The following is a 24,519-nucleotide window of genomic DNA, read 5'->3' as shown; positions in this document are numbered from 1 at the left end:
GGACCCTCCAAGTTCTGGGTTTTGTTTCTTTTTCCATTAGCCTAGTTGTGGGGTAACATCTTCATGATTAACTCTGGTTGTTTTAACTGAGTTGCAGTTGTCTTGGATCTTATTCTGGCAGTACTTAAGAATATTGTTTTCAGTGTGGTCTGTCAGATAGCTGTCAGTTCAGCATGGGCATTTAACTGAAACTAAGAGGCTGTCATCACTAATTCCTTTCTCTCATGCTAGATATTGTAGTATCTTTTAAACTTGGAGTACTATATTTACCCTAGGCTTCTTTTCAGATTGTCATATCCAAAGGTTGTGGAAATCTTGCAGATTATACTTGTATATCTGTTTTAGCTGCTATTCTATAAGGCTCTGGGAATTCTTAAGTAGCTATATATAATTTAAAATCCTACAAATATCCTTTTGACCCTAAAAAATGTAGTGTGGTCCTATTAGCATATTTACCACTCATTACTTTCATTGCATCTACTGTAATGCTACTGTTGAACTCTTCCTTCATATCAATAAGGCTTTTCTGCTGGCTTTTACTTCTTGCATCAAAAAGGTGATACAGGATCTCACTACCATCCTATCACTCCTAAGTTACTGAGTTAGCTTTCCTTGCCCAGGTACAGGGCCACCATATGCATTGCCTGCAAAGAAGTTTGAAGCATGCTCCTTTCCAGTACTTATTGCATGCTTGCTCTGTGTAAGAATTAAAAAAGATATTTCTTGGTCATCCTCAAAATAATCTTTCTATCATTAGCACTGGTCTTGTATCAAGAACAAATCCATTCTTTGATTCGTGGTCTGCTTCTTCAAGTGTGAGGTATGTAGATACATTGGATGCCTTTGTAAGGTGAAGAATACATCTGAGGACACATCTGCCGGAGTAGCATTAAGTAAAAATTAGGATTTCTGACCCTGGCAACAGTTTCTGGAAGTGGTTTTTATTCTGTATTTGCCTTTTGCCTGTTAAAATAGCTGCTATGAATCTGACTGTTGCTGCTAAAATGTGTTGGAAACTACCTGTTGTAGGGCCATACGGTAGTTGCCATATGTCACCTCCAAATTGTAAATCTTGCAGCTATCAGAAAGACTAGATGATACTTCTGTGGGGAAGAAGCGTGAAAATCAAAAGTTCTGGAACTGTCTTTGAAATCACTGAAACTTTTGGAAGAGTGAGGAGGTTGGGATGACATTTGACAAGGCACTTCTTGTCTCTGCACTGTCTGTTCTTTACATCCCTATCTGAACAGCTGTCTGCATAAGGCAGTAGATGTCTTCCCAGTGTTATATTGCTGGGAAGAAGTTACACTACTGTTTAAGATATTTGTAGGAAATAGTAGGGTATGTTGACAGTAGCTGAAATCACCCTGAAGTTTTGAAAGAGAGGCAACTGAAATTGCTTTGTGATCTTTTTGTTTGTATAACTAAGTAAAGCTGGCAGGAATTGGAAGGATATAGGAGAAGCTGTATCAGATATGTAGACGATGCTGAAAGCTATTGTAAAGCATTTGAATTTTTCTTTCTTTTCACTGTAGAGGGAGGGTAATGCATTTTTTAAGTTGTTGTTTCAATACTGATATTTGAATCCCTTAAGCAGTAACACCTCTTAGAAATATGTCAAATTAAACCAAAATAAAAAACCCCAAACTGTGAACATCAGTCAGGGACCCTTTGACTGTAGGGGCTATAATTTGCTATTTCTGTTTAGCTAATACCTACTTATAACATGCTAGAAGTCTCCTAGACTTATGTTCTTACTGCTTTGCAGCAAGGCTGGTGTTGTTAGGGTGCTGATATTAAATACTGAATCAAGTACTTAGAAGTTGAAGTGTGTGATGAAGCACAAAAGGAGATTGGTTTCAAACACCATTAGGAACAGTAATCAGAGTCTTATGCTCCCCATTTGCAGAGACAGTCACACTGGACCATGACTGATTGCCTTCAGTTTACAGGCTTGCTTGCTTAGATGGACAGTCCTTTGATTCTGCTGAATATCTTGTCCTCTTCTAAGAAGAAATGTGAATGTTCTCTGACATACCTTTTCTGTCTGTTATGCTTGTATTTGGATGCTGTCTTTAGTATGAAAGGATTGACTACTGAAGTCTGTAAATTCATCTCCCTATCAAGAAGGCAAGTACCTGAGCTTTAGAATTAGCTAACTGCTTTAGAATTTTTTTAAACTGTAATAAAGTTAAAATAACATAATTGGAAACTTGCAGACCTTAGTATAGACAACTGTAGATGTTTTGGGCCTTCAGAAAAGGTGAATACATTTCTGTATCAGAGGAAGTGTTATGATTTTTTGTTGGTTTTTTTTTTTTTAATGTTTACTTGCTTCATCCCTGATAGTGCTTGAACCCTTTTTAAATGATCTGTTACCAAAATCCTAGTACAAAGAAGCACATTGATGCTGTTGCTTGTTCAGCCAGATTAAAATTGGTTTACTTTGGTTATAATATTAATGAAAATACTTTTCAGTATTTATAGTTTTACTGTACAGTCATTGAATATCTGTACGTGACTGAAGACTTGGCCTTCTGTCTGAAGAGTGGCAGGTTCAGGCTCTTGGGAGTGTGGAGAGAGACTGGACAGGAAAGATTGTGGTGCCAATATTTTTGTAGCTAGAACTTTAACTTTAATTTCCCTAACAACGAACCAATCCCAACCACGGTGCCTCTTAGCAGTGGGGGAGAAAAAAATCTAGTTCAAGTAGGTAGGCAAACTAGCTAGCAAAAGAAATCTGGAATATTCCAGGTATGTTTATGGCTGTTCAGACTCTTCTGTGTAGACAGTAAGTCTTGCATATGATCTCTTCTATGGCTGGGAGACCAACTTAAATATTTGTGTGTGACCAATACTTTTGTGAAGTTGCTTTTGCTTCTTGATGTCTGGTCTTTTAACTGTCTTAATCTTGCATTTATACTTTAACAGATAGTGTGCTTCTTCCTCAAGCAGATGGGTAACTCTCAGAACTCACTGCCCGCAGCCTGTGCAAGGCATCAGGTTTTTCCTCATTGTCAGTGTAAGAAAGCTTTGTGACAGCTCGACAGCTCACGCTAGGGCAAAACACTGGCTGCTGTACCTCCTCAGGTGAATATCTTTCCTGTCTTCCTCCTAAGGTGGAGAAACCCCTGAGAGGACAGCAGGGGGAATAGAACACAGTTGGATTATGCGGGAGGTCAGTTTCATGTGTCATCTCCAGTGCAACTTCTAGCCCTGTATTGAAGTTCAAACACAAAGTACTAGCTTAGTAGTAGCTGGTTGTGCTGTATGGATGTTCTGTACCAGTTGTTGCAAATATCAGATGTTACTACAGGTCTCTTGGATCAAGAAATTGCTAGTACTTATTTGTGTGTTTCTGTTGCAGGGTTCATATTGCTTCTGTGAGATCAGTTTGGTAAAGATCATGTGAGTGTAACAGACTGGAATATGAATTGGCAGATACAACTGGAGGCCTCTGGCTGTCCAGTGAGGCTTTGCAGTATCCTTAAGGAATAGTGAAGGCAAAGCACTTTGATTCAGGGTTGTTCTTACTTAAGCTTAGCAAATGGAATGATATATCTTGAACTCTAATAATGGTAAGGAACTGTATCACTAGAAGTCCTAGTGATAATCTGGTAATTAGCTGGTAGTTTTCTGGCCTTTCTGTCAAAGATAGTGCCTCAAAGACCCTTAGGGATGAGAAACTCACTTCAGTCTCTCTTGGGGCTGTACAATCAGGATTTTTTTTCCTGTTTCCCTGCTACTAAATAAAATTACCTCAGTGCTCTGTTTTTGTTCTGTGTGCTCTTACCTGTTGTTGACATTGGTTGGGTGAGACTGAAACTTAGGAATTAGTTGCTGTTGCAACTAGCCCTGAGAACAATAATTGTCTCCCGCAAGAAGAGAGCCCTTAAGACACCTCACTTGCTGGGAGAAAAGTATGGCAGCCTTATCTTAGGACTTGTGAATGGGGTGTTGCAGTGTTTTGTGACACTAGTGGCCCCTGTAAGGAGGGGAGTTGTTTCCATCTCCTGACTCTTACAGTGCAGAAAAATATTTTCAAATAAGTCACAGGGAAAATGTTTAGCTTGTAATAGAACAGGGTTATTTGCAAAGTTGAAGGCTTTTTACCCAAGTGGGTGCAATCTCCATTCTTCAGGGCTTAACTGAACTTGACTGGATGAGACCCAAAGTGGCAGGATGTAACTTTGAATTTAGCATTGCTTTGACAAGAGGCTGGACTAGGTGACCTCCAGAGGTTCCTTTCAACCTAATTATTTCTGTGACTACTGATAAAAATATTTGTGGGACTTGTATTTTTTTTTATTTTTTTATTATGTTGCAAATCTTAGATTCTCTGAGGTGTATTATACAGATTCAGAAATGCTTATGTGCTCAGTTTGCTGCCCTATGTTCAGAATTTATTGGCAGTCTAAGCTGTTTCTGTTGTGTGGACCATAAGGGTGGGACAGTTCCTGAAAAGTGAGTTTTGCTATTGCTTGCCTTTTTAAAGTGCAAAACACCCCAGTTCTTTTGGTCAGGGATACAGGTGTGTGTCTTCGAGTGGTCCTGAAGCTGTGGTTCTGCCACTCCTTAGTGACATGAAAAAGCTGCTGCTGCAGGATGCTGTTTATACCAAGTGGTCTTTGCTTTGTTCCTGAATTTCCTTTTGTGGACCGGAATGATGATGTCTTTCCTCTTTGGTCTGAATGCTATAAAGAAAGAGCAACTGTGCTGCAGTTAAGAGATCCTTGTACATGATACAGAGGAAACAATTAGATATATCAGTGATAAGCAGACTTTTAGGCAAGTATCCTTTCCTGGAAAGGTGACTCCCTCTTTAGTGCGTGCATGCTAGAGGATTTAAGAGAGTCAATTATAAGACATTACTCAGGGAGTAGTCAGCAGTTGATTTAGCTCAGGTGTCACATTGTCTTAGACTGGCTCAGCAAGGTTCATTTGAGCATGATTCAGCTTTACTTTAGGAACTCTGCTGCTTCACAGTGTTCTCTTGTGGCCGCAACTAAATTCTCCAAGACATAATGACTGCCTTGTGAATGGTTAAAGTTGTTTGGTATCTTTATTTTCATGTTGAGGTTCTGAAGAGTTAGGCTGATGAACCCATGACTAGTTAAATCTGTCTTCAGTGTACTGTCAGCAAGTTGTTTTCAGATATTATGGCAGAGTAAAATGAGTTAGTACTGAGCTATGATTTTTATTGGCATTGTTGAGTGGGATAGCTCACAGCTGGAGGACTGCAATGGATAAGAAAAGGTGCTTAGGAAGGGCAGGCTGGGATTGTGGTAAAGGGGAGTTGCTATTTTTTGTGAGACCAGTGGGGCTGCCTGCAGCTTTACCTGGAGATGAGTGAGCCAGTTGGGAGCTTATGGGTCAGGAGTAGTAATGAGGCTTTCCTCAGACAACTCAAGCCTAATGTTCGCAGGATTTGATGCTTATAGGGGACTTGGACCACCCTTATATTCTGGGGGGACAGCGCTGCAGGGAATAAGTAATCAAGGAAGCTTCTGTCATGCATTGATGCCCATATCTCAATACAAGTGGTTGAGGACCTGTTTCTTACAAACAAGGAATGATGGGTGGAGGATGTAAAGGTTAGTCTTGGCTGCAGTGGTCATGAGGTAGAAGAGTTCAGGATCTGAATTGGAGACAGCAAAGCAAAGAATAGAATTACAACCATGATCTTCAGGAGGGAAGATTTTGTTCTCTTCAAGGATCTTTTTTGGAAGAATCATTTGAAAGATGGTTCTGAGCAGAGAGAGCCAGGAAAGCTGGTTGACTACTTCTTTAAGCTCTAATGTGGCATATGCAATGAATAGGAGATGGTACAAAGGCACATTGAATGAATGTTCTGAAAAAGCTCAAACATAAAAAGGAAGCATGTAAGAGGTGGAAGCAGAAACGTGGCCTAGGGAGAGTCTGGAGACATTGTTCAAGCGTGCAAAGATGTGTCTAGGTCAGAAAGCCAACATCCATATGGAGTCTTATCTGTCAAGTATATGTAAATAGCAACAGGGGAGGCATTTACAGATAATTGGCAGAAAAAAAGAATAGAGCAAATGTGGACCTGCTGCTGAATGGGGAGGGGAACTCATAAGGGATGTGGAAACAACTGAGACATTCAATGCCTTCTTCACTTTGTTCTTTACTAGTAAGACTTGCTTTCAGTGATTCTAGGCAAGAAAAGCATACTCTCAGTTAGTAGAGGAGGATCAGGTTTGAGATTGCTTATAGAAACTGGATGTACACAAGTCTGTGGGCTCTAATAGGATGCAGCCAGGAGGGAGACAGGGCTGGCCAAGGTGATTTTGTAGCGACTCTCATTGACCAAGGTAATGGTGGGTGGGGAGGTGGGTCTTGGGGGCTGAACTCAAGCAAATGTCTTTACTATCTCTGAAAAGGGCAAGAAGGAACATCTAGGGAACCACGAGCCAGTCAGCTTTGCCTCTGTCCCTGGAAAAGTGACAGAGCAAATAATCCTGAAAACACATGAATAAAAACGATGGGCAGTAGTTGGTATGCATTAACTAAGGGGCTGTAATGTGTGACCAACCCAATAACCTTCCACGCTGAACTGAGCAAGGCGACTGGCTTGGTGCATGAGAACGAGTGTTTTCTTACCTTGACCTTTCATGAGGCTTTTGAAACTGTCTTGTAACTTTGTCTTTGATAAGCTGATGAAATGCATTCTGGATAAAGACACTGAGGTGGATTGAAAATAGCTTAGAGGCTAAAATGCCAGGCTCAGGGTGGTGATCAACATGTTAAAGTTGAGCGGGAGCCCAGTCCATTTTAGTGTAGCTGAGGGGTTGTTACTGAGGCCAGCACTGTTTAATATCTTCTAATGACCTGTGTGACAGGATGCACCCCTCCCTTGGCAAGCTTGATGGGATGCAAAACTGGGAGGAGTGGTTGATAAACCAGATGGATGTGCTGCTACTCGGGAGCAGGCAAGTGAACAAGTGGAAGAAAGGAGCCACCAGGAACAAAGTTCAACAAAGGGAAATGCAAAGCTCTGTCCCTAGGGAGGGGGTGTTGGCAGTGCAGAAGAGGTGCTGTGGATCAAAAATTGGTCATGGCTCAGTAATGCACCCTTGCCACAAAGAAGGCAAACATCTTGGACTGAATGTCCAGAGGAGAGTGGTCAGTGTCTGGAGGGAGGAGATCCTTTCCTCAGTACTGGTGAGACTGCATCTGTAGTCCTGTGTCTGTTCTGAGCTCCACAGTACAAAGAAACAGGGACAGACTGGAGCAAGTCTAGTAAAGTGGCAGGAAGGGGAAGGTTAATGTGCCTTACGATTGAGTAGAGGCTGAGAGCACTGAGATTGTTTAACCTGGAGGAGAGAAGGCTGCTGGGGAGTTCTTACCTCGTGACAGAGAGTAAATATGATGGAGGCAGACTTGTCTGTGATATCCAGTGATAGGACCAAAAGGCAATGAACGCAAATTAAAACACGGGAAATTCCACTGAAAGATAAGATTTTTTTGTTGTTGTTTAACTCCAGGAAAGGCTATTTAGGATCAGGTTACCTGGAGAGGCTGTGGAGCATGCATTGTGGAAGCACCAAAAATCTGACTGGGAACAGCCAGCCCTAAGCAACCTGATGTGTTTTCTGTGCTCTGAGCACCAGGGTTTGGACGAGCTCATCTTCAGGGTCCCTTCCAGTCTCTCCTACTTCAGATCCACTTCAGTTATTTTATCACTTACAAGCTGATATGGTGTCCCACTGCAGATACCATGCAATTTTTTTCTCCCCAGTGTGCAAGTGTCAGCCTATGTAGATTCAAAGTAGATTCTTTGTTTAAAGTTGAAGTCCTTTATGAGAAAGCAATTAAACAGTAGTAAATACAGACTATAGTAGAGCTTTGAATTTTCAAGAAACATAGAAATTTTGTTGTGGTTTGTGCATCCAGAGACAAAAAGGACCAAATCTAGCCATTTGAAGCAGCTGGGAGTTGAGAGGCTGTGGTAGAAGGGTTACTCATATCTTATGTTTCACTGAAATGTTGTTTAAGTCTAGCTGGGAGAATACCTTCACAACTTTAACTGCTCTGTAGAGCTGGTAGACAGTTGCTTAGAGCTAGTGTCCCTTGTGTCAGAAATTTCCCTGGATCTTACAGCTACTGGTTTGAGCTCCATATTATGACTAACAGCTATTTCCTCTGGAAGACTGGGAAAAAAGAAACTACTAGAGATTCCTGTTTGTCTTACATTCTGGCCTCTTATCTGATTAATGTTTGCTGAGAGCTTGAGCAGTATTAGTTCTCTTAACATTTTTCTCTTAAATGTCTTTATAAAAATCCATTCAAACAAAATTGCTTTATTTTCTTTGTGATAACTTGGCAGATTTAAAATTGGAATGGATACCTATTTATATTAATATTTGTTTACAGTAGACTCTGATTATGTGATATATTGCTAACTCCTGCGTATCTTCCACTGTCTTGTCTTGATCATGTGTTGCTTTCCATTAGGTGGTAAACTTGTATGTCTGAGTATGTACTCTCAAGGAGCTCCTGCCCAGTGCTATGAAACAACCCAATCAAGAGAACCCGAGTTCCTGTCTTGTTTCTGCCTTGGAGGCTTATCCAAAATACTGATGAGATTTGTCTCCCTCTGACCAGAGGAGCCAGATGCTTTTCTGTTCTGAGGTGATGATCTGAAGAGGAGGAAGAACTTGGAGGAGCAGAGAACATCCTTGTCCTGCAAGTCTGTGGTAGATGTGGATATAGAGAGTGCTGATGTTGTAGCTTATGGAGTTTGTGGCAAGTTTTTGGGGGGGAAGTTGATCTGTGTGGTTTTTGTATTCTACCTATCTCAGTAGCCCTAAACTGCGAGTTGCCCCTTTCCTCTCTCCAGGAAAGGTGTTTGTTTCTGGTAGACAGTGGAGGAAGAAGAGGTAGAGACTGTAGCTCAGCACCTGTCAGAGTGGAGCTGTGGACAGCCATGTGTGATAGTTGGAGGCGATGTTGCCAAGCAACTGACTTTGCAGGTGTGGTTTGGTAAAGGAACAGTTCTTTCTCTAAAAGCCGTGCCTGGCTATGATTTTGTGTTTAAAAGAGATGAAAAAACAAAACAAAAAACCCCAAAGATGAGTAACTTTCTCTCTTGCATGGATGAGAAAAGGAATGCAATATTCCACATCCAGCTATTGATTACTATACAAGAATCTAATGCATTTTTACTGAAGTCTTTGAATGAAAATGAATAAAGCTTGATAGTACAGGACTTTATTGGTAGGGTTAAAGGCAGTAGTAGTCATATAAGAAATTCTGCAAAACAAGATGGAAGTGATTCATCATGTAACCTGGTATTTTTGAATGCAGCTGAACTTGCGGGTGGATTCAAATCACAGCAGAGAGTGACAATCAGGAAAGAATGATCATTTTAAATAAGCTCCTGGCAATGTGTGCTCAAGTCATTTGGATTTAAATTTGTCATTCATAGCAATTTATAGAAGCAACTAGTGTATTGATAAGTAATGATGCCTTTATAATAAAGGGACTGATTATCCCATTAAGGTATGCATATGGGGTGTTTTTTCAGTTGCCTGTTATCTGTAGAATGACAAAAATAACCCTTTAAACATGACAAATGCCACACTTTATGTGCACCCTTTAGATCTTCAGAGGAAGTGTGCTTGACCACTTAAGCAGGGGTTAAACCAAAGAGACATGTCAGGAGGACAGAGTGCAGGCGTTTTGGTCTTTGTTCTCATTGCCAAGTGATACCTGGATTATCCTCAGCATTAAATGCATTGAACTGCTGTACCAGGTTTGTCTGAGAGGGCCCTAACTTTCCATGGCAGCTCTCATGCTGCTGTGCTTTGCAGCTCTGGAAGGTTGTTGATAATACACCAGTGTTTCAGCTGGTGCTGAGCAGTGCAAGTGCAGCCTCAAGGCTGTCTCTCCAACCTCCTGCCAAAGGCCACTGGACTGGAGGTGGGCGAAAGTTTGGGAGGGGATGTAGCCAGGACAGCTGACCCAAACAGACCTAAGGGATAGCCTATGACAAGTGGCACAGTAAAAGCTAAGAGAATGCAGGGGGAGGGGGGAGTTTTGTTGTTAAGGTGTTTGTCTTCCAGAGCAACCTCTGTGTACTGAGACCTTGCTTCCCAGGAAGTGAGTATCACCTGCTGATAGCAGAATAAATATTGTTCTTCTTACTTCTGCACATGGCCTTTGTTTTTCTTTATTAAACTGCCTTTATCTTGACCCATGAATTTTTTATCTTATTTTCTCCTCTTTGGTGGGTGCATGATGACCAGACAAGGTTTATCCACCACAACTGCTGAAGGTTTCTTGTGTGTTCTAAGTACAAAGTAACTGTCATTCTCATTAATAAAGATTGTGAAGCCTTGGTTCAATTTTCTGGGCCTTCTGCAGCATATAGCAAGCAACTTCTGAAAGAAGTGATGCTGAATACCCCTTGACACTTGTCTTGTTCACTGTGATTTTCATGGAGCTTGGGTGTTCATGGAGTCCCTGCTTAAAAAAGTTTACTCCAAAAATATATTTATGGAACGAAAGGATTCTGTCAAGTGGTCTTAAAGGAGACTTTAAAAAATACAGCAGATCCAAGACCTCATGCTTGAGAGTCCTGCAAAGCTTTGAGAGCATATTTTGAGAATTGATAACTTCTCAAGCAATCTTAATCCTACTTAGAACTCATGCTCACAGTTCTGTATTCTAGACTAAATGCAGCTGAGTGCTTTGGTATTGTATTCCATTTCTCTTCTGGCATCTGAAGGAAATGATATTTTGAGGAAAAATATTGTACAGCCACGACTTACTTTCTACACAGAGTACAGAAGATCACTTTGGAAAAATAACTTGCTCAGAGAAGCCTCCCAACTTTCTCTCAATTTGTTTGAAACACAAATCTAGTTAAATCAACTGTGAAGAACACTACTTGAAAGTAAATTTGTTCTTTTCTTTCTCAGTCACATTTAGCTGATATAATGATGTCTGAGTATTGATGACTGTCATGCTGGAATGTTCAACTGTAATTTGAATTTTATTTGATCTAGTATCATCTTGCAGGAGACCAACATAGTTTTAGGAAGCAAGAAGCCTTTAGAAAAATGCAAAGCACATTTAAGCCTTGAATGTGTGGCAAGATGCATTTGAATTGAAAATAAATAAGTTACTTTGTGATTTAAAAAAGACACAATCTTCAAATACTGGGCTGATTTTTTTCTTCAAAGAGATGGTGAAATATACCTTAGAGCTGTTCAAAACAACTGAACAAAGCCCTAAGCAGCATGGTCTAATTAGATCTGATTGAAACAGCAAGTTAGTTTAAGTGATGTCAGGAAGTCCATTTATGCCTAGATTATTTTATAGGTTCTGAGGAAATGCAGAAGTTCTTTAACACCTGCTCTTTAAAAGATCTGTCTTACAGAGCATAGATACCTTCTGTTGTGTGTATTGGCTCAAACTCAGCTTCAGGGATGGGTGTTGAAGCACTCCAAGGTGTGATCCATTTGCTGAGACTCTGGCAGAATGCAGTGTTGGGGTGTAGCTACCCTGGCATGCAGGTCCCTGGTATTTGTGGGAAGGATTTGTGTCTGTGGCACTGGAGCTTCAAGTTGATAAAAGGCCTGATTCTGTCTGTCCTCTTCAGCCTCTCCTTTTCCCCTGGTCTGTTAATTTAGTACCCTGAGCTCCACTGAAAGTTCTGCTCTGAAGATTGATAATACCGTTACAGTAAAACTCAAGGATCATCCAAGACCAGAGTTGCATTTGCGAGGTAGGCTGTTCCTGTGCCTGAGAACTGTGGTGTATTAGTGTTTGAGGGTGGGCCAATAGGCTCTCTGTAGGGAAGAGAGATGAATGGTGCAGCCTAAAAATTTACTTGATCTGATCTGCATAACCTGAAGAGGAAATGAGACAGTGTGTAGAGGAGGAATGTAGGTGAATATCTCCGCAGTGAATGTGGATGTGCTGCCGGTGGGATGGCAGAGAGAAGCAGAAGAGTAAGAGTGAGAAAACTCATGGGTTGAGATGAAGACAAGTAAAGCAAAAGCTGTGCCCACAAGCAAAGCAAAATAAGGAATTAATTCACTTCTTAGCATCAGCAGGTGGGTGTTGAGCCTTCTCCGGGAAAGCAGGGTTCCATCGCATGTAACAGTTATGTAGTTACTCACTCCAAATGTCTCTCCTTTCTCCTTCTTACTCCAACTTTTATTGCTGAACACAGTGTTGTATGGGATGTCCCTTTGGTCAGATGGGGTCAGATGTCTCAGCTGTGTTCCTTTCACACTGTTTTGGTCACAGATTCAGAACACACCAACATAGGGCCTTCTATGAAAAAAATAAACTCCATCCCCACACAAACCAATATAGCAGAGAGGATTGGTACAAAAAACCAATCTGGCTGGTCATTATAGATGATTTCAGTGTATTTCTACTGTCTAGAGCCTGAAATTTGGCATTTTACATTGCCCACTCATGGCTTGAAAAGGTGCACTTTTTGCTCCATATAAACTGGCTGGCTGGTCAGGCCTGGAGAGTGGTGAATGGAGTCACATCCAGCTGGTCACTAGTGGGTTTCCCAAGGGTTCAGTATTTGCTCCCGTCCTGTTTAATATCTTTATCAATGATCTGGATGAGGGGATTGAGTGCACCCTCAGTCAGTTTACAGATGATACAAAGTTGGCTGGGACTGTTGATTTGCTGGAAGGAGGCAGGAAGGCTCCCCACAGGTTCTGTCGATGGGCTGAAGTCAGTTGTATGAGGTTGAACAAGGCCGAGTGCCAGGTCCTGCACTGCTGCAGGCTGGGGAAAGAGTGCCTGGAAAGCTACCCGATGGAAAAGGACTTGGGGGTGCTGGTTGACAGCAGCTGAACGTGAGCCTAAGCATGTGCCCAGGTGGCCAAGAAGGCCAATGGCACCTGGCCTGTATCAGCAATAGTGTAGCCAGCAGGACCAGGGCAGTGATTGTCTGTCTGTGCTTGGCACTGGTGGGGCTGCACCTTGAGTTCTGTGTCCAATTTTGGGCCCCTCACTGCAGGAAGGAGTTGGACTGAGTCCAGAGAAGGGCAGTGGAGCTGGGAAAGGGTCTGGAACACAAGTCCTGTGAGGAGGAGCTGAGGAAACTGGGGGTGTTTAGCTTGGAGAGGAGGAGGCTCAGGGGAGCCCTAATCACTCTCTGCAACTCCCTGGAAGGAGGTAGCCAGGTGCAGGTTGGCCTTTTCTCCCAGGCAGCCAGTGACAGGACAGGAGGAAATGGCCTCAAATTGTGCCAGGGAAGGTATACATTAGTTATTGGGGAAAATTTCTTCACTGAAAAGCTGGTCAGGCATTGGAACAGGCTGCCCAGTTCCAGTACCTGAAGTGGTGAATCGTCATCTCTGGAAGTATTAAGCAACAGGTAGGTGTGGTACTTGGCCATGTTTGGTTAATGGTGGAACTTTCAGATTTAAGATGTCTTTTCCAACCTTAATGACTCTGATTCTATGACTTGGATAAAGAAGCTTGGATCTCTGGTTTCTCTGCATCTTGGAGAGGTTATGGGGGTGCATTTACCTTCTTTGTAATGTATGAGAAAGCACATCTCTGCAGTCACTGAGGACTGCATAGAGGTTTGTGGAGTGTTTATTTAAGGATCTCTTCAGTTATGTTTGAGGAAAAATTGTAAAGGGAAGCTGATTAATGCAATTGCTAGATAATGTCTCTGGTAGGAAAGGGTTCATTCTTGTTTATGGCAAACAGACTACGTTATAAGCCTGTCTTGCATACAAATGTTATCTCTGAGGTTTTTGTCATAGTTAAAGGAAGAACTTCAGTAACTGACTGAAGGAGTTTTTTGCAGCAGGTGCTTATGTAATCTTTATCCATTGACTGGGTATGCAGAAGGGTTGCTGCATCCTGACAGAGTAGCATAGATTTATACCTTTCTTTTTCTTGTCACTGATGGTTTTACTTACTGCTTAGCTATCAGCTTATGAAAACATTTTGTAAGAGCTTGCTGTTTCCCATTTTCCTTTTATTTCTGCATATAAAAAGAGTATAAATTGTAAACTTAATACAGTAAGTGTTTTAGCATTTCCTTGCTGGCAAGGGAAAAATTGCTGTCAAGACCTGCTCCAGAAGCTTCCTAGTAATACTGTAATATGCTACATAACTTTGTCTTTTTTAGAAAGTACCAAATGCTGCTAACAGGAAATTACAGCTTCCACACCTTATTCTTGCAGCCTGAACTCTGACACAAGCAGTCTTTCTCTTCACAAGTGAACAGGCAGGATAAAATTGGAGCACTACCCCTTAGCCAAATTGAAATTTTATTTCTGAAGCCATTAGGTTATTGAATGTGCCAGGGTTGGCACCTTTGTCATCTGTGATACTTGGGGCACTGACTTTACTTTCCAAAGGGTGCTGTAGCGCAGGGCAGTATCCCACAGGGCTGGTAGGAGTGCTGTGGCTGTGTCCTTTGTACTCTGCATGTGTACATCCACATACAGTCACAGACACGTGCTCAGGCTATGCAGGCGTGGTTGCCAGCCAGGGATTGGGAGCTGCTCTCTTGACAGTTCAGAAGTTGCTTATGATCCTGCTTACCTGGGCAGTGTGAGGATGGGTGAAATCTGAGGTGTGAAGTACTTTCAAGTTAGGAATGCAAACTTTGGGAGATGGTTTTAAAGGAGGCTTCAATGCAAAACACTGAGTTAAACCAATATTTTCATTAAAAATAAGTGTTTTAATGAGGTGGGTGTTCTTTTTAAATCCTGTCATCTCATTTCTAAGATAAATAGGAGGTCTTTGTGATGTTTTGGGGAAAAAATCCCAAAAAACCATCCTAATCTCCTTTTTCTCTTAATTTACATGAGGAGTGCTCAACTATGTATTTATGTATATAACTTTATGGTGAACTCTAAATTTTGTATTTTATTTCACAACTTACCTTTTATCTTCTATAATCACCTAATATTTGATAAAATGACTTTATTTTGGTAAAGCAAGCTTATCTTCTCACAATCTTATTCAGTCAAAAAGATTTTTAGAAGCTGACTATTTGTTAATAAGGCAAAAAAAATTAATTCTTTCACTTTGTCACCTTGCAAGACTGCTTGTGCCAAATGGCTGTTAGACAAGAAAAAGACCTGTTGATCTCAAGAATAAACTGACATTACCTGTGTATCTCCAATAGCTAATGTAACCAGCCTGTCCTCTGATTTACAAACTGCACTTTCATATTCCACACTTAATTTTCTGTATAGAGCTTTCGCTGTTTGAAATTACTTGGATCCATTCCAGAACTAAAGTAGTTATGAAGCCAGCCACTTGATTTTAAACACAGAAATGAAGGAACATTCATGTCACTGTACTTCTTTTCTAGTTGAGGCTTCATACAATCCTTGGAATTTCTTTGAAATGCTTCTAGCAATTTTTGATGCTACAGAAGCAATTGAATAAGTGAGCTGAAGGAATAATTGAAACAATTTGATACATGTTTCTCTCTGTGACTTACAGAGGTGGGACAGGGTTGTGCAGGGGAAATTTCATTCATGATCGTTCTACAGAGCCTATTTGGAGTTAGGAATAGGTCTGCACTTAATGGATTTTTTGATGGCTTTCATGAAAAACGGTTATCCAAACCAAAAGACAAACTTGGAGGAATCCTGTCCATGAAACTCTCTACCACCTACCAGATAGTGGCTAAAAATAGCTAAGCAATGCTTCTAAGGCTTGTCTTCCCACTGTTCCTGCAGTAGGCCTTGAACCATATGAATCTCGGGTACTATTAAGCTGGGCTCTGGAACAGTGTACTTGTCTGCGTTCAGTGCAACTTAATGCTGTTGAGTTTGATTTGTTTAAAAATATGAGAACAGCCTGTTACAAGCAGTTCTTGTTTGAACTCCTGTCCCACTTTCCTGAATGTGGTAAATTTTAAGTTCTCAAGTTCTGGTCTTGACTCTCTGAACACAAGCTCGGTAAGCCAGCTGTAAGAGATTGCTGACAACTACCATGTAAGCCTTTGTTGCCTTTGTTTGGATAAAACAGTATTTTGCTGCATACTTTGACACCTTAAAAGCACATAAAGACTGAGCTTCCATGGTTTTCCCAGTGATGGGTATGGAGGTAAAGCAAGGAAGCCTTTTCTACTGTAAAGGAAGAGAAATTATGCTTGTGGTGGGGACTAGATGTGACATGAGAACATGCTTCAGGCTATTTGTTCTGTTTAATCAGAAACTAATTCAGTGGATTGAGTGACAAGTAAATAATCCTTTATCAGTAGTCTCAAAAGACTTAAGGTTCAAGGGCCTTGAAGAACATTTAATAGAAAAAAGATTCTTGTACTGTGGTTCTTGCATGATTTCCTTTGCTTCAAGATCTTTATGCGAGATCTTTCATTCTTTCAAAGATTTGCTTAATTCACGAAGTCTGTTTCAGTGGACATTAACATTGCAATTGAGCTTTTTTGTGTTGGGGATGGGTGAGTGATGTTTCCTTGTAGGATTTGTTTCACTCCCGCCACCCCATCCACCCCAGGAGTCTGTGAAGCAAAAATGAGGATGGTAGATCTACCTTTTGTGGGAAAAACTAAGCAGCCTCCAATGAAACTAGTAAGTGAGGGTCTTTGAACCAGCAGGATTAGACTGAAACTGCATGATAGTAAATTTTTTTTTGGAGTATTTCAGTATTATTTTGACTTAATTGCTGTCTCTAGTGTGTTACGTTTTGAGGAGAGAAACTTGGAGGAATCTCTGTAAGTTCTGCCTTGTTCTTTTGTTCTTCCCTGAGTAGCCCCTGGAGAAGGCACTGTTTTGTGTTAGATCTTCTTGTATTAAATTGAATTACATAAAATACAGCTGGTGCTTACTTGTTTTCTTTCGTTTCTCTCTATCTGCTATGTAAGGGTGCTTGTCTCCTGTTCACAATCTTTATTTTTATCTCAGCTTGGAGAAGTTACAGATGTTTTTGAAAGATATTCTTTCCTAGCTTGGTTGAAGTCTTGCACAGCAGAACACTTGAGCAGAATGAATTTGGTGTGGATAGTAATGGAAAGGGAGAGAGCACTGCATGGGTATGCTTGGATTGGTGCAATGAGGCTTTCTTTGACCAAAAGTGATAGCTTTTGTGAACTGGCTATCAACCACTCAGGAGGGGTCAGGTGTGTAGATTTTCTTGCAGTTAATTCTCTGTTCCACAAGATGGAGCCAGTTCTTTGGCAAATCGAGTCTGTCAAACAGCAGGAGAATTTGGGGAAACAAATGGGAATTAAAGTAACTTCAGTGCACTTTATAGGTAAAGGACAGGCAGGATGCTGTTGAGAGAAAAAAAGCATTGTAGTCTGTCAGAAGTCTTTAAAGATGTTGGCCCAAGATAAGTTTGCTACAGACTATATTAGAGATGCAAAGTTATGTGTAAGGTTATGTGTAATACTTGGCTTCCTTCCTTGTAGAATTTCTAACTGGTAACTGCAAGAATGTAAAGTGAAAACTAACTTTGTGTTTATGTGCCTCTATCATACAAACCTTATTTAAAGCTAGTCTTGACAAGCTTTTTTCATTTAAAACTTTGTCTCAAAACTTACTAGTTTCTTGGCAAACTGGGTTTATGCATGTATTGTAAAGGATTCAGAATTGTTCGCTGAGATGGAAAACGGTTGTCCTTCTCTTTGACAGCACATGTAAAATTGAAAGGCTGCATGCTTGCTCCTTTTACCCCAATTCAGACCTCTGTTTGCTCTCTATACATTAAGATGTTTCGTGAGAGGGGTCAGCACCTGTAGTGCGCAAAAGGAGTGTTTCGTTGTTAACTGCAGTTACAGTAAGCTGAACAGATGGTGGTGGACTGATGGAGGGAAGGAAACTCAATTGTTGTAATAAGGGAACCAACAATCATCATTCAACTTCATAGTCAAATTTGCAGTGATCTTATACTTGCTCTTTTGTGGATGTTACCCAGTTATGTCATATTCGAAGACTTTAATTTTTCTTTGCCTCTTTTTAGTTTGTTCTGGTCTCCACTCCACTGCCTCTTTTTTTTTTTTTTTTTTTTTTTTTTTTTTTTTTTTTTTTTGGTTATGTGTTTGTGTGACAGGTTCTCCTACTCCTGCCCAGTCTTGCCTGTTATTTCTCGCTAATTCCTTAATGCAGGTGGAAGCTGAGTAGAGGATGGAGCATTGACTGAGATGTTTAAAACAGCTGAAATTTTTTTTTAACTAATCAAATGGAGAGCTAAAGCAATGTTTCACACTGTATTGACTGCTTGGGTTCATATACAGCTAGTATATGAGGGTTTCACATTTTTTGTAATGCTGATAAAAGTACTTTTTCTGTCAGCATTTTAAATGAACCATATTGTTTAAACCTTGTTTTGTATCTCATGCAGTGCTGTGTGCGTGCTGATGCAAAATAAAACTTGAGCAGTTGGAGTAAAACTTAAATCTTGGACATACAAACACTAATGTACTTTGTGTTTTGTTTCCTTTGAAAATGCATGATACCAGCTTCAGCATTACAATTCCCATCATTATTCTTGCCCAAAGATGTATGTCAGCTTTACACGCAAAAAGATGGTTGTATCATATAGAAGTACATTAGAAGGGTTTATCAGCAATGTGTGAATTTTTATTATGGCTTCTTCAGTCAGCTTCTTTCTAAAACAGTGGAGTAGAACACATGGTCCTTACTGAATGAGTTAATGGGGACAGAGAAGAAAGTGTTATTTGGGAGTATGTGCACAAACATTAAGCATGTGCAAGGTATGAGTTCAGTTTAAATCATATGAAGGAGAAATCTGTAATCAAAAATTGTATCCTGAAAAAAGAAAAGTGTGAGGGAAAAGTGGGAAAGATTTTGAAATATGTTGAGAGAAAAGCTTTCACCTCACCAGAGAATATGTAAAAATGATGCCTTTTACGCAAAATTCACACTTTGATGTGCATTTTAGAATGAAAGAATGGCATGTGAGATTGAACAACTTTTTCAGCAATTTAAAAATTGGCTTGAAATCAACTTATCTGAAGACTTTTATCTAAAATTATGTAAATTGCTTTCAAGCTCTTTATTGCTTAGGTTTTAAACAGCTGAAGTTGAGTTTTGAAATGTTCACAGTTTTTTAGTAGCTGCAGATATTTCTGTGAATAGGGAGAATGGTGGTTCTATATAATAACTATAGTGGCATGGAAGTCTACTGTAACTGGAAATAAACTTTCTAGTTTTTTTCTTTAATTCGTGAGTTATCTAAAAACTCTGAAAACTTAAAGATACAACAGGCTATGTTGTTCCTTGGTGGCTACATATTTCTTTCCTTTGTTGGAGCCCAGATGGTCTCTAATAAAGGACTCCTTAAATACCATAAATATGTCACAGTTAGTGCTGTTTCTATGCACCTGATTGGATTCTAATATATATTTGGGATGTCCCTGAGTGTTCCCTCCTGGCTTGTTGCCTACTCCCTGCCTGCTGGGTGGGGATAGAAGAGAAATCCTTGACTCTGTGCAAGCCCTGTCCAGCTGTAGCCAAAGTATTTCTGTTACCAGCACTGTTTTGGTCACAAATCTAAAGCACATCTCCATAGGGGCTGCAATGCAGCAAGTTAATTCCATCCCAGGCAGGCCCAGTATACTGGGAAATATTGCTTGGTGTTGTCCATTTAACATGTAATAGCCAAGACTGACAATTAATTATATGAAGTTATATGATGGCCCAAAGAACTACCTTTCTGTTTAGCTCTTACAAGAAACTTGCACTTGTGCTGTGTTGAAATTTCAAGTCAAAATTAATCACCTCTTTTTATGAAGGCAACTGAATTACAGTTATCAGTAAGACTAAATACACACAACAAACCTTGTGGGCCTAAAAAAATAACCTAGTTATTTTAAGGATTCCTTAAATTGTGTATGACCTAATGCATTCAAAATCTTGTCATGATTTCTCTGGCAGATAGCACACACCTTCACAGCCACCTGCTAAGGACTGAAATGGGAATTTAAGTCTAATCAGTAGAGTGTGTATAGAAATATGGAAAAAAAAGTTTAGAGTGAAGAAAAAAAAGTTCGATTCTCATCTTGGAAGCAGCAATCTGTCTTACTGTTGCTGAAGTTTTTTCCTTTGTTCAGCCAGGCACTGTTCCAGGGACTTCACGGTAGTCTAGTATATAGTCTAGTATGAATATTGGTCATTTTCAGTCCTATGGCCTTTTTCCTAAAATTAACTTTAGTAAAGGATGGAAGAGACTGAAAATACTTTTAAGCAGTTATCTATATCTTAAATGACTGAAGAAGTAACTTCAGGTGTATTTTTATATTGGAGTGTTGCAGCAAGCTGCTGAACTGCACATTGGCGCTTCTAGTAAAAATTCAAATGGCTTCCAGGAGAACAAAATTACAGTTCTATTAAAACTTATGTCAAATGTGTCAAGTATTTTGTGTTCTTATTGACTGACTGAAGTTGCAGTGTATAGTGCAGTTCTTGGTAGGTAAGATAGCATTACTACTGACATGTAAAGGTGTTTTAAATAGTGTAAAATAACAGCCATCAAGATTCTTGATGTCCAGTCTTCATTTCTGAAGCCAAATATCCATATTCTTAATTGGCTAGCAAAATACATACAGCAGCTAAACCAGGTTACTCTTGTAAATTTTTCTAAAGAAAGTCAAATGTGTCTTTAAGGACCCAACAAAAAGAGACCTGTGAATATTTCTATTAGTGCAAAATCTTTCCTGTGTGCAGAAATAAGGATCCCGACTTCATACAGAATTGACAAAACTGTACATTGTTTATTGAATCTCGCCAAATTACTGTTTAACAGTTTTCACACAAGGTTTGCAGCCTAGGCTTTAGTTGACTGTTTGGTTAAGTCAAGCATAGTTGGTTTGATGCCCACACAGAAAATATTTTCTGACTTCTCTTGCCTAGTGCTTAACTGTGGTTATGATTGATTTGTATTAATGAAAACATTTTTCATTTGAAGTGTTTAATATTGCATATTGTCATTACTTGGAATTAAATTCAGAGGTTACACATGAACATTTTTGTCTGGCCTCAGGTTTGCCTGTTATTCCACTGTTTAATTTGTTACTTTATTGCTTAAATATATTTGATTTCCCTAATTTATTTCATAAATAAGTACAAAATAATAAAATTTGAGCTTTTGGGAAAATACAAATGCTCTTTTCCAGGAGAAAACCAGCTACAACAAGTTGTCTTTCTTTTTGTTAACAAAGTTTCAAGTGTAATATTTTAACTACAAAGTTAATAATCTCTCTCTTAATTTATGTAGACTTCAATCATGTCAAGTCCTCCTTCCAGACTTGTCTCATTAATGTAGAATTTGCCTGTCTGGGATCTCATAGCTGAGGCAGTACCTGAAGTATAGGAACCCCATGTGATGTGTAGTTTTACAAACTCATTTGTGGTAAAAATTCATAGCAGTTGTGTAAACACCCTATAGGGATTCAAAATTTGGACAGCATATAGATAGTATAGTTAAACGCCTTCCTTCCCTGTAGTAACCTGCTGAAAACAGGCTCCAGGTTTTAGAAAGCACATGGGTTATACTTTAGGGGAAAAACTGGAGAAGCTGTTGGGTACACAAGACTTCATCTTACATGTTTCTAAACTGTCATGACTAGATTAATCTACTGCATAAACTGAAGTACCTGATCTACAATGGAGTGGCTAAGAGGGTTTATTATTAAGTTTCTTCTGGTGTACTATTTTAGCTGAAACTTGATTAATAGGTTGAGGCAAATGACCTGCAAAACTCTATCCTGGAGCACTAAAACTAAAAGTAGTATAAATTTTAAGTGAGGCCTTCCTGTAATACAAATGTACCAAGTGTAAGAGTGAGTATTTTGTGTCTGTAGTGTTTTATAGGGGGAAATAAAAAGGCAGATCAATAGGTTGCTAGTTGTTGAAGTATTTAAGACACATTACAAACAGTCTGACCGTTCTTATCTGACAAGTAGTAGTTGTAACATAGAATTGCCATGTGGGAAAAGGTGTGTTAGTTTTTGTGAGTAACTCCTAGATCTCTTGACCCTTGAAATCTAACTTTATGATAGTAGCAGTTGTTTTGAAAACTGCCAGTCATTTTAATGATTGTGGTCTTAAAGGTCAAGCAGTGGACATCAAGTGCTCTGACTTTTTGAGATATTGAGTAAGATAAATTAAAAGCAAGGTTAAATAAAGATAAACTAAAACCCAAAATATTCCCAGCATTTCCGCTCGTAAGAATAATGCTTCTTTGCAACAAATGTGGGATCCGTGAATGTGTCTTGGGATTTTCAAATAACAGTTCTAGAGTGGAGTCTAACTGAAAGGATTTCTCCTGCTTCCTTCTTGTGGCTATTGCTTGAACAGTGCTTGAACACAATCAGAGCTTTTCTTTTTCTCTTCTGTTCCCAAGAGTTGAGCGGGTGAGTGGTGGCAGGTGAGAAACTGGGAGGAGCACAGCTGAGACATCTGCTGATTCTAATTGTGCATTCCATGCCATGTGATAAAGTGCTCAAGCAAGAAATGCTTAAGGAAAGGAAGAGGATGAAAGAGCAGTCTTGGTTATGGCGGTGTCCAAAACAAGTGGTGTGGGTGCTGAAGCGCAGCTTTCTAGGAAGTGGCTGGACAGCTGCCTGGCCATAGGAAGTAATGAAGAAATCCTTTCTTTTCTTTTTTTCCCCCCTTTGTATCCAATTTTTGCTTCACTTAATAAAACTGTTATCTCAGTCTGCAAGTCTTCTCCCCTTCCTACTCTTTTCTCCCTGTCCGGTAGCAGAGGAGAGTGAGTGAGCAGCTCTGTGGGTTTTTGCCTGGGGTCAAACCAACACAGTCCTAAGCTAAAGATCAGGAGAAGGAAGCATCTTTTGTTGATCCCAGGAAGGTATTCATACAATATATTGATATTGAAATGCAAACAACTACGGTTGCAGGAGTGGTCTAGGTGCACGGCTGTCATACAAAAGCAGAAAATAACTGCTCAAAATGTTTTCCAACTCTTCAATATGCCTTCTTGCTTTTCATGGTAGTTATTTAATCTTTGAACTCCTTAGAGTTCAGAACGAGGTGGACTTCAAAGTAGTGCCTTTAACAGTGGTGATGTACAGGGCTGGAATAAAATGATATGTGTTTAATTAGAGAATGCGTAGTAGCTTCAAGTGAAAAAGCCTAATTGTCACCGTGATAATTCAGGCCAGCATACTTTAACTGTCTTAACATGCCAGCACAGTTGAGAAACAATGGTAAAGTTAAAAAATCAGCCCGATTCTGTTAGAAAATCCATTTGGCTGTGAATGGCAACTCATACTGTAGTTTAGAAATCAAGGATAATGAACATAATGAGTTTTACACCATCCTAAGATGGATATTTTTATCAGTTGGTTTTGCAAATCTTTGTATAGTCATTTCCTAAGAGCTTGCATGCTACTGTTGTAAAGTCTGTGCTGTATGAGGTATTAAAAGATTTGTTGCATTAATATAAAATTGCCCTGCAATTAATTTCAAGTTAAGTACAAATGCATGTCTTAAGAAGCTTTTAAAAGGAGAAGAAGGAGCAACTTCTACTGATTTCTGTTGATGCTTCATCTGAGGCATAGCCATAAGGATTTTTCAAGATGCAAGCAAAATTCTTGTTGCTAGTAAGCCAGCTTTCTAAGATTTGTTTGTTGTGTTGTTTTGGAGGTGGGGAGGTGGACACAACATACGACTTTCTAGATAAATCTGGCTAGTTAATGTTTTGTGACATTATTTAGAAGTCTGTGAGTAAAATTGTTAACAGTGGAGATTGTTAGAAGTGACAGATATTCTAGAGAAGCAGAGGTGAGCCTTTAGCCTGTTCATTCATGTTGTCGGTATAAAATTATGCCAGAGAAAATCTTCACAGTATATGGAATTTTGAAAATAATTGGTTTATTTCCCTATTCCTTTTAGGACCAAGATGGGCTTCTTGGAACACTGGTGTTTTTATCTGCATCAGATGTGCTGGGATACATCGAAATCTTGGGGTTCATATATCAAGGGTCAAGTCTGTCAACTTGGATCAATGGACACCAGAGCAAATACAGGTAAAATATCTTCAAATATGTTTCCAGTTTGGAAGGGATGTCAGGAGTACTTCTGAAAGGATTTGCATTTATCATGATGCCCAGTTTAAATGTTTTACAATCCTGTTAGCTTTTGCATGTATCATACGTCTACTGTAGTGAGCCTAAATTCATAAAATTCACATCAGAAATAGGTTTAGCTCTCATTTCTCTATCATTTTAGAGGTATTCTATCTTGCCCCAGGGACTCTGAAAGCTACTTCTTGGTTGTATTTATAGAAAAAGTGTAAGCCTTTTTAGTAAGGGACAGGACAGTAGCACTTGCATCTGTGTGATGCCTGGTTGTGTTCTTTCGGTGTATCAAGCACTGACTCTGCCAGGTATGCTCCAGTCTGAAGCCTCTTCCTGCCTTTAGACAAATTTTCTTACTCTTTGTCTTCATGGTCTGAAGAGCCATCCTGAGAGATCAAAGCTTGTCTTTCCCTGGATGGGTTAGTTTACACTGCAAACAGCACCAGTGTTGGTCACTT

The 24,519-nt window shown here is 39.8% G+C and overlaps 1 protein-coding gene across 4 annotated transcripts in view; it reads left to right on the top strand.

The window, feature by feature from the left end:
* The window catches only part of LOC309570236 (stromal membrane-associated protein 1-like), a 122,062-nt gene that overhangs the window by 32,677 nt on the left and 64,866 nt on the right, over window positions 1–24,519 (top strand). For all 4 annotated transcript variants that reach the window (XM_082276910.1, XM_082276909.1, XM_082276912.1 and 1 more), the window contains one exon: window positions 23,877–24,010. In XM_082276910.1, the coding sequence (XP_082133036.1) occupies window positions 23,877–24,010 (134 nt within the window). The remainder of the gene's footprint in view (window positions 1–23,876; window positions 24,011–24,519) is intronic.

The sequence above is a fragment of the Coloeus monedula genome, assembly GCF_965178545.1.
Source record: "Coloeus monedula genome assembly, chromosome: 2".
Classification (NCBI taxonomy): domain Eukaryota; kingdom Metazoa; phylum Chordata; class Aves; order Passeriformes; family Corvidae; genus Coloeus; species Coloeus monedula.
Note: the sequence above shows the minus strand (reverse complement) of the source record. Positions and strands in the feature narration are given on the sequence as shown.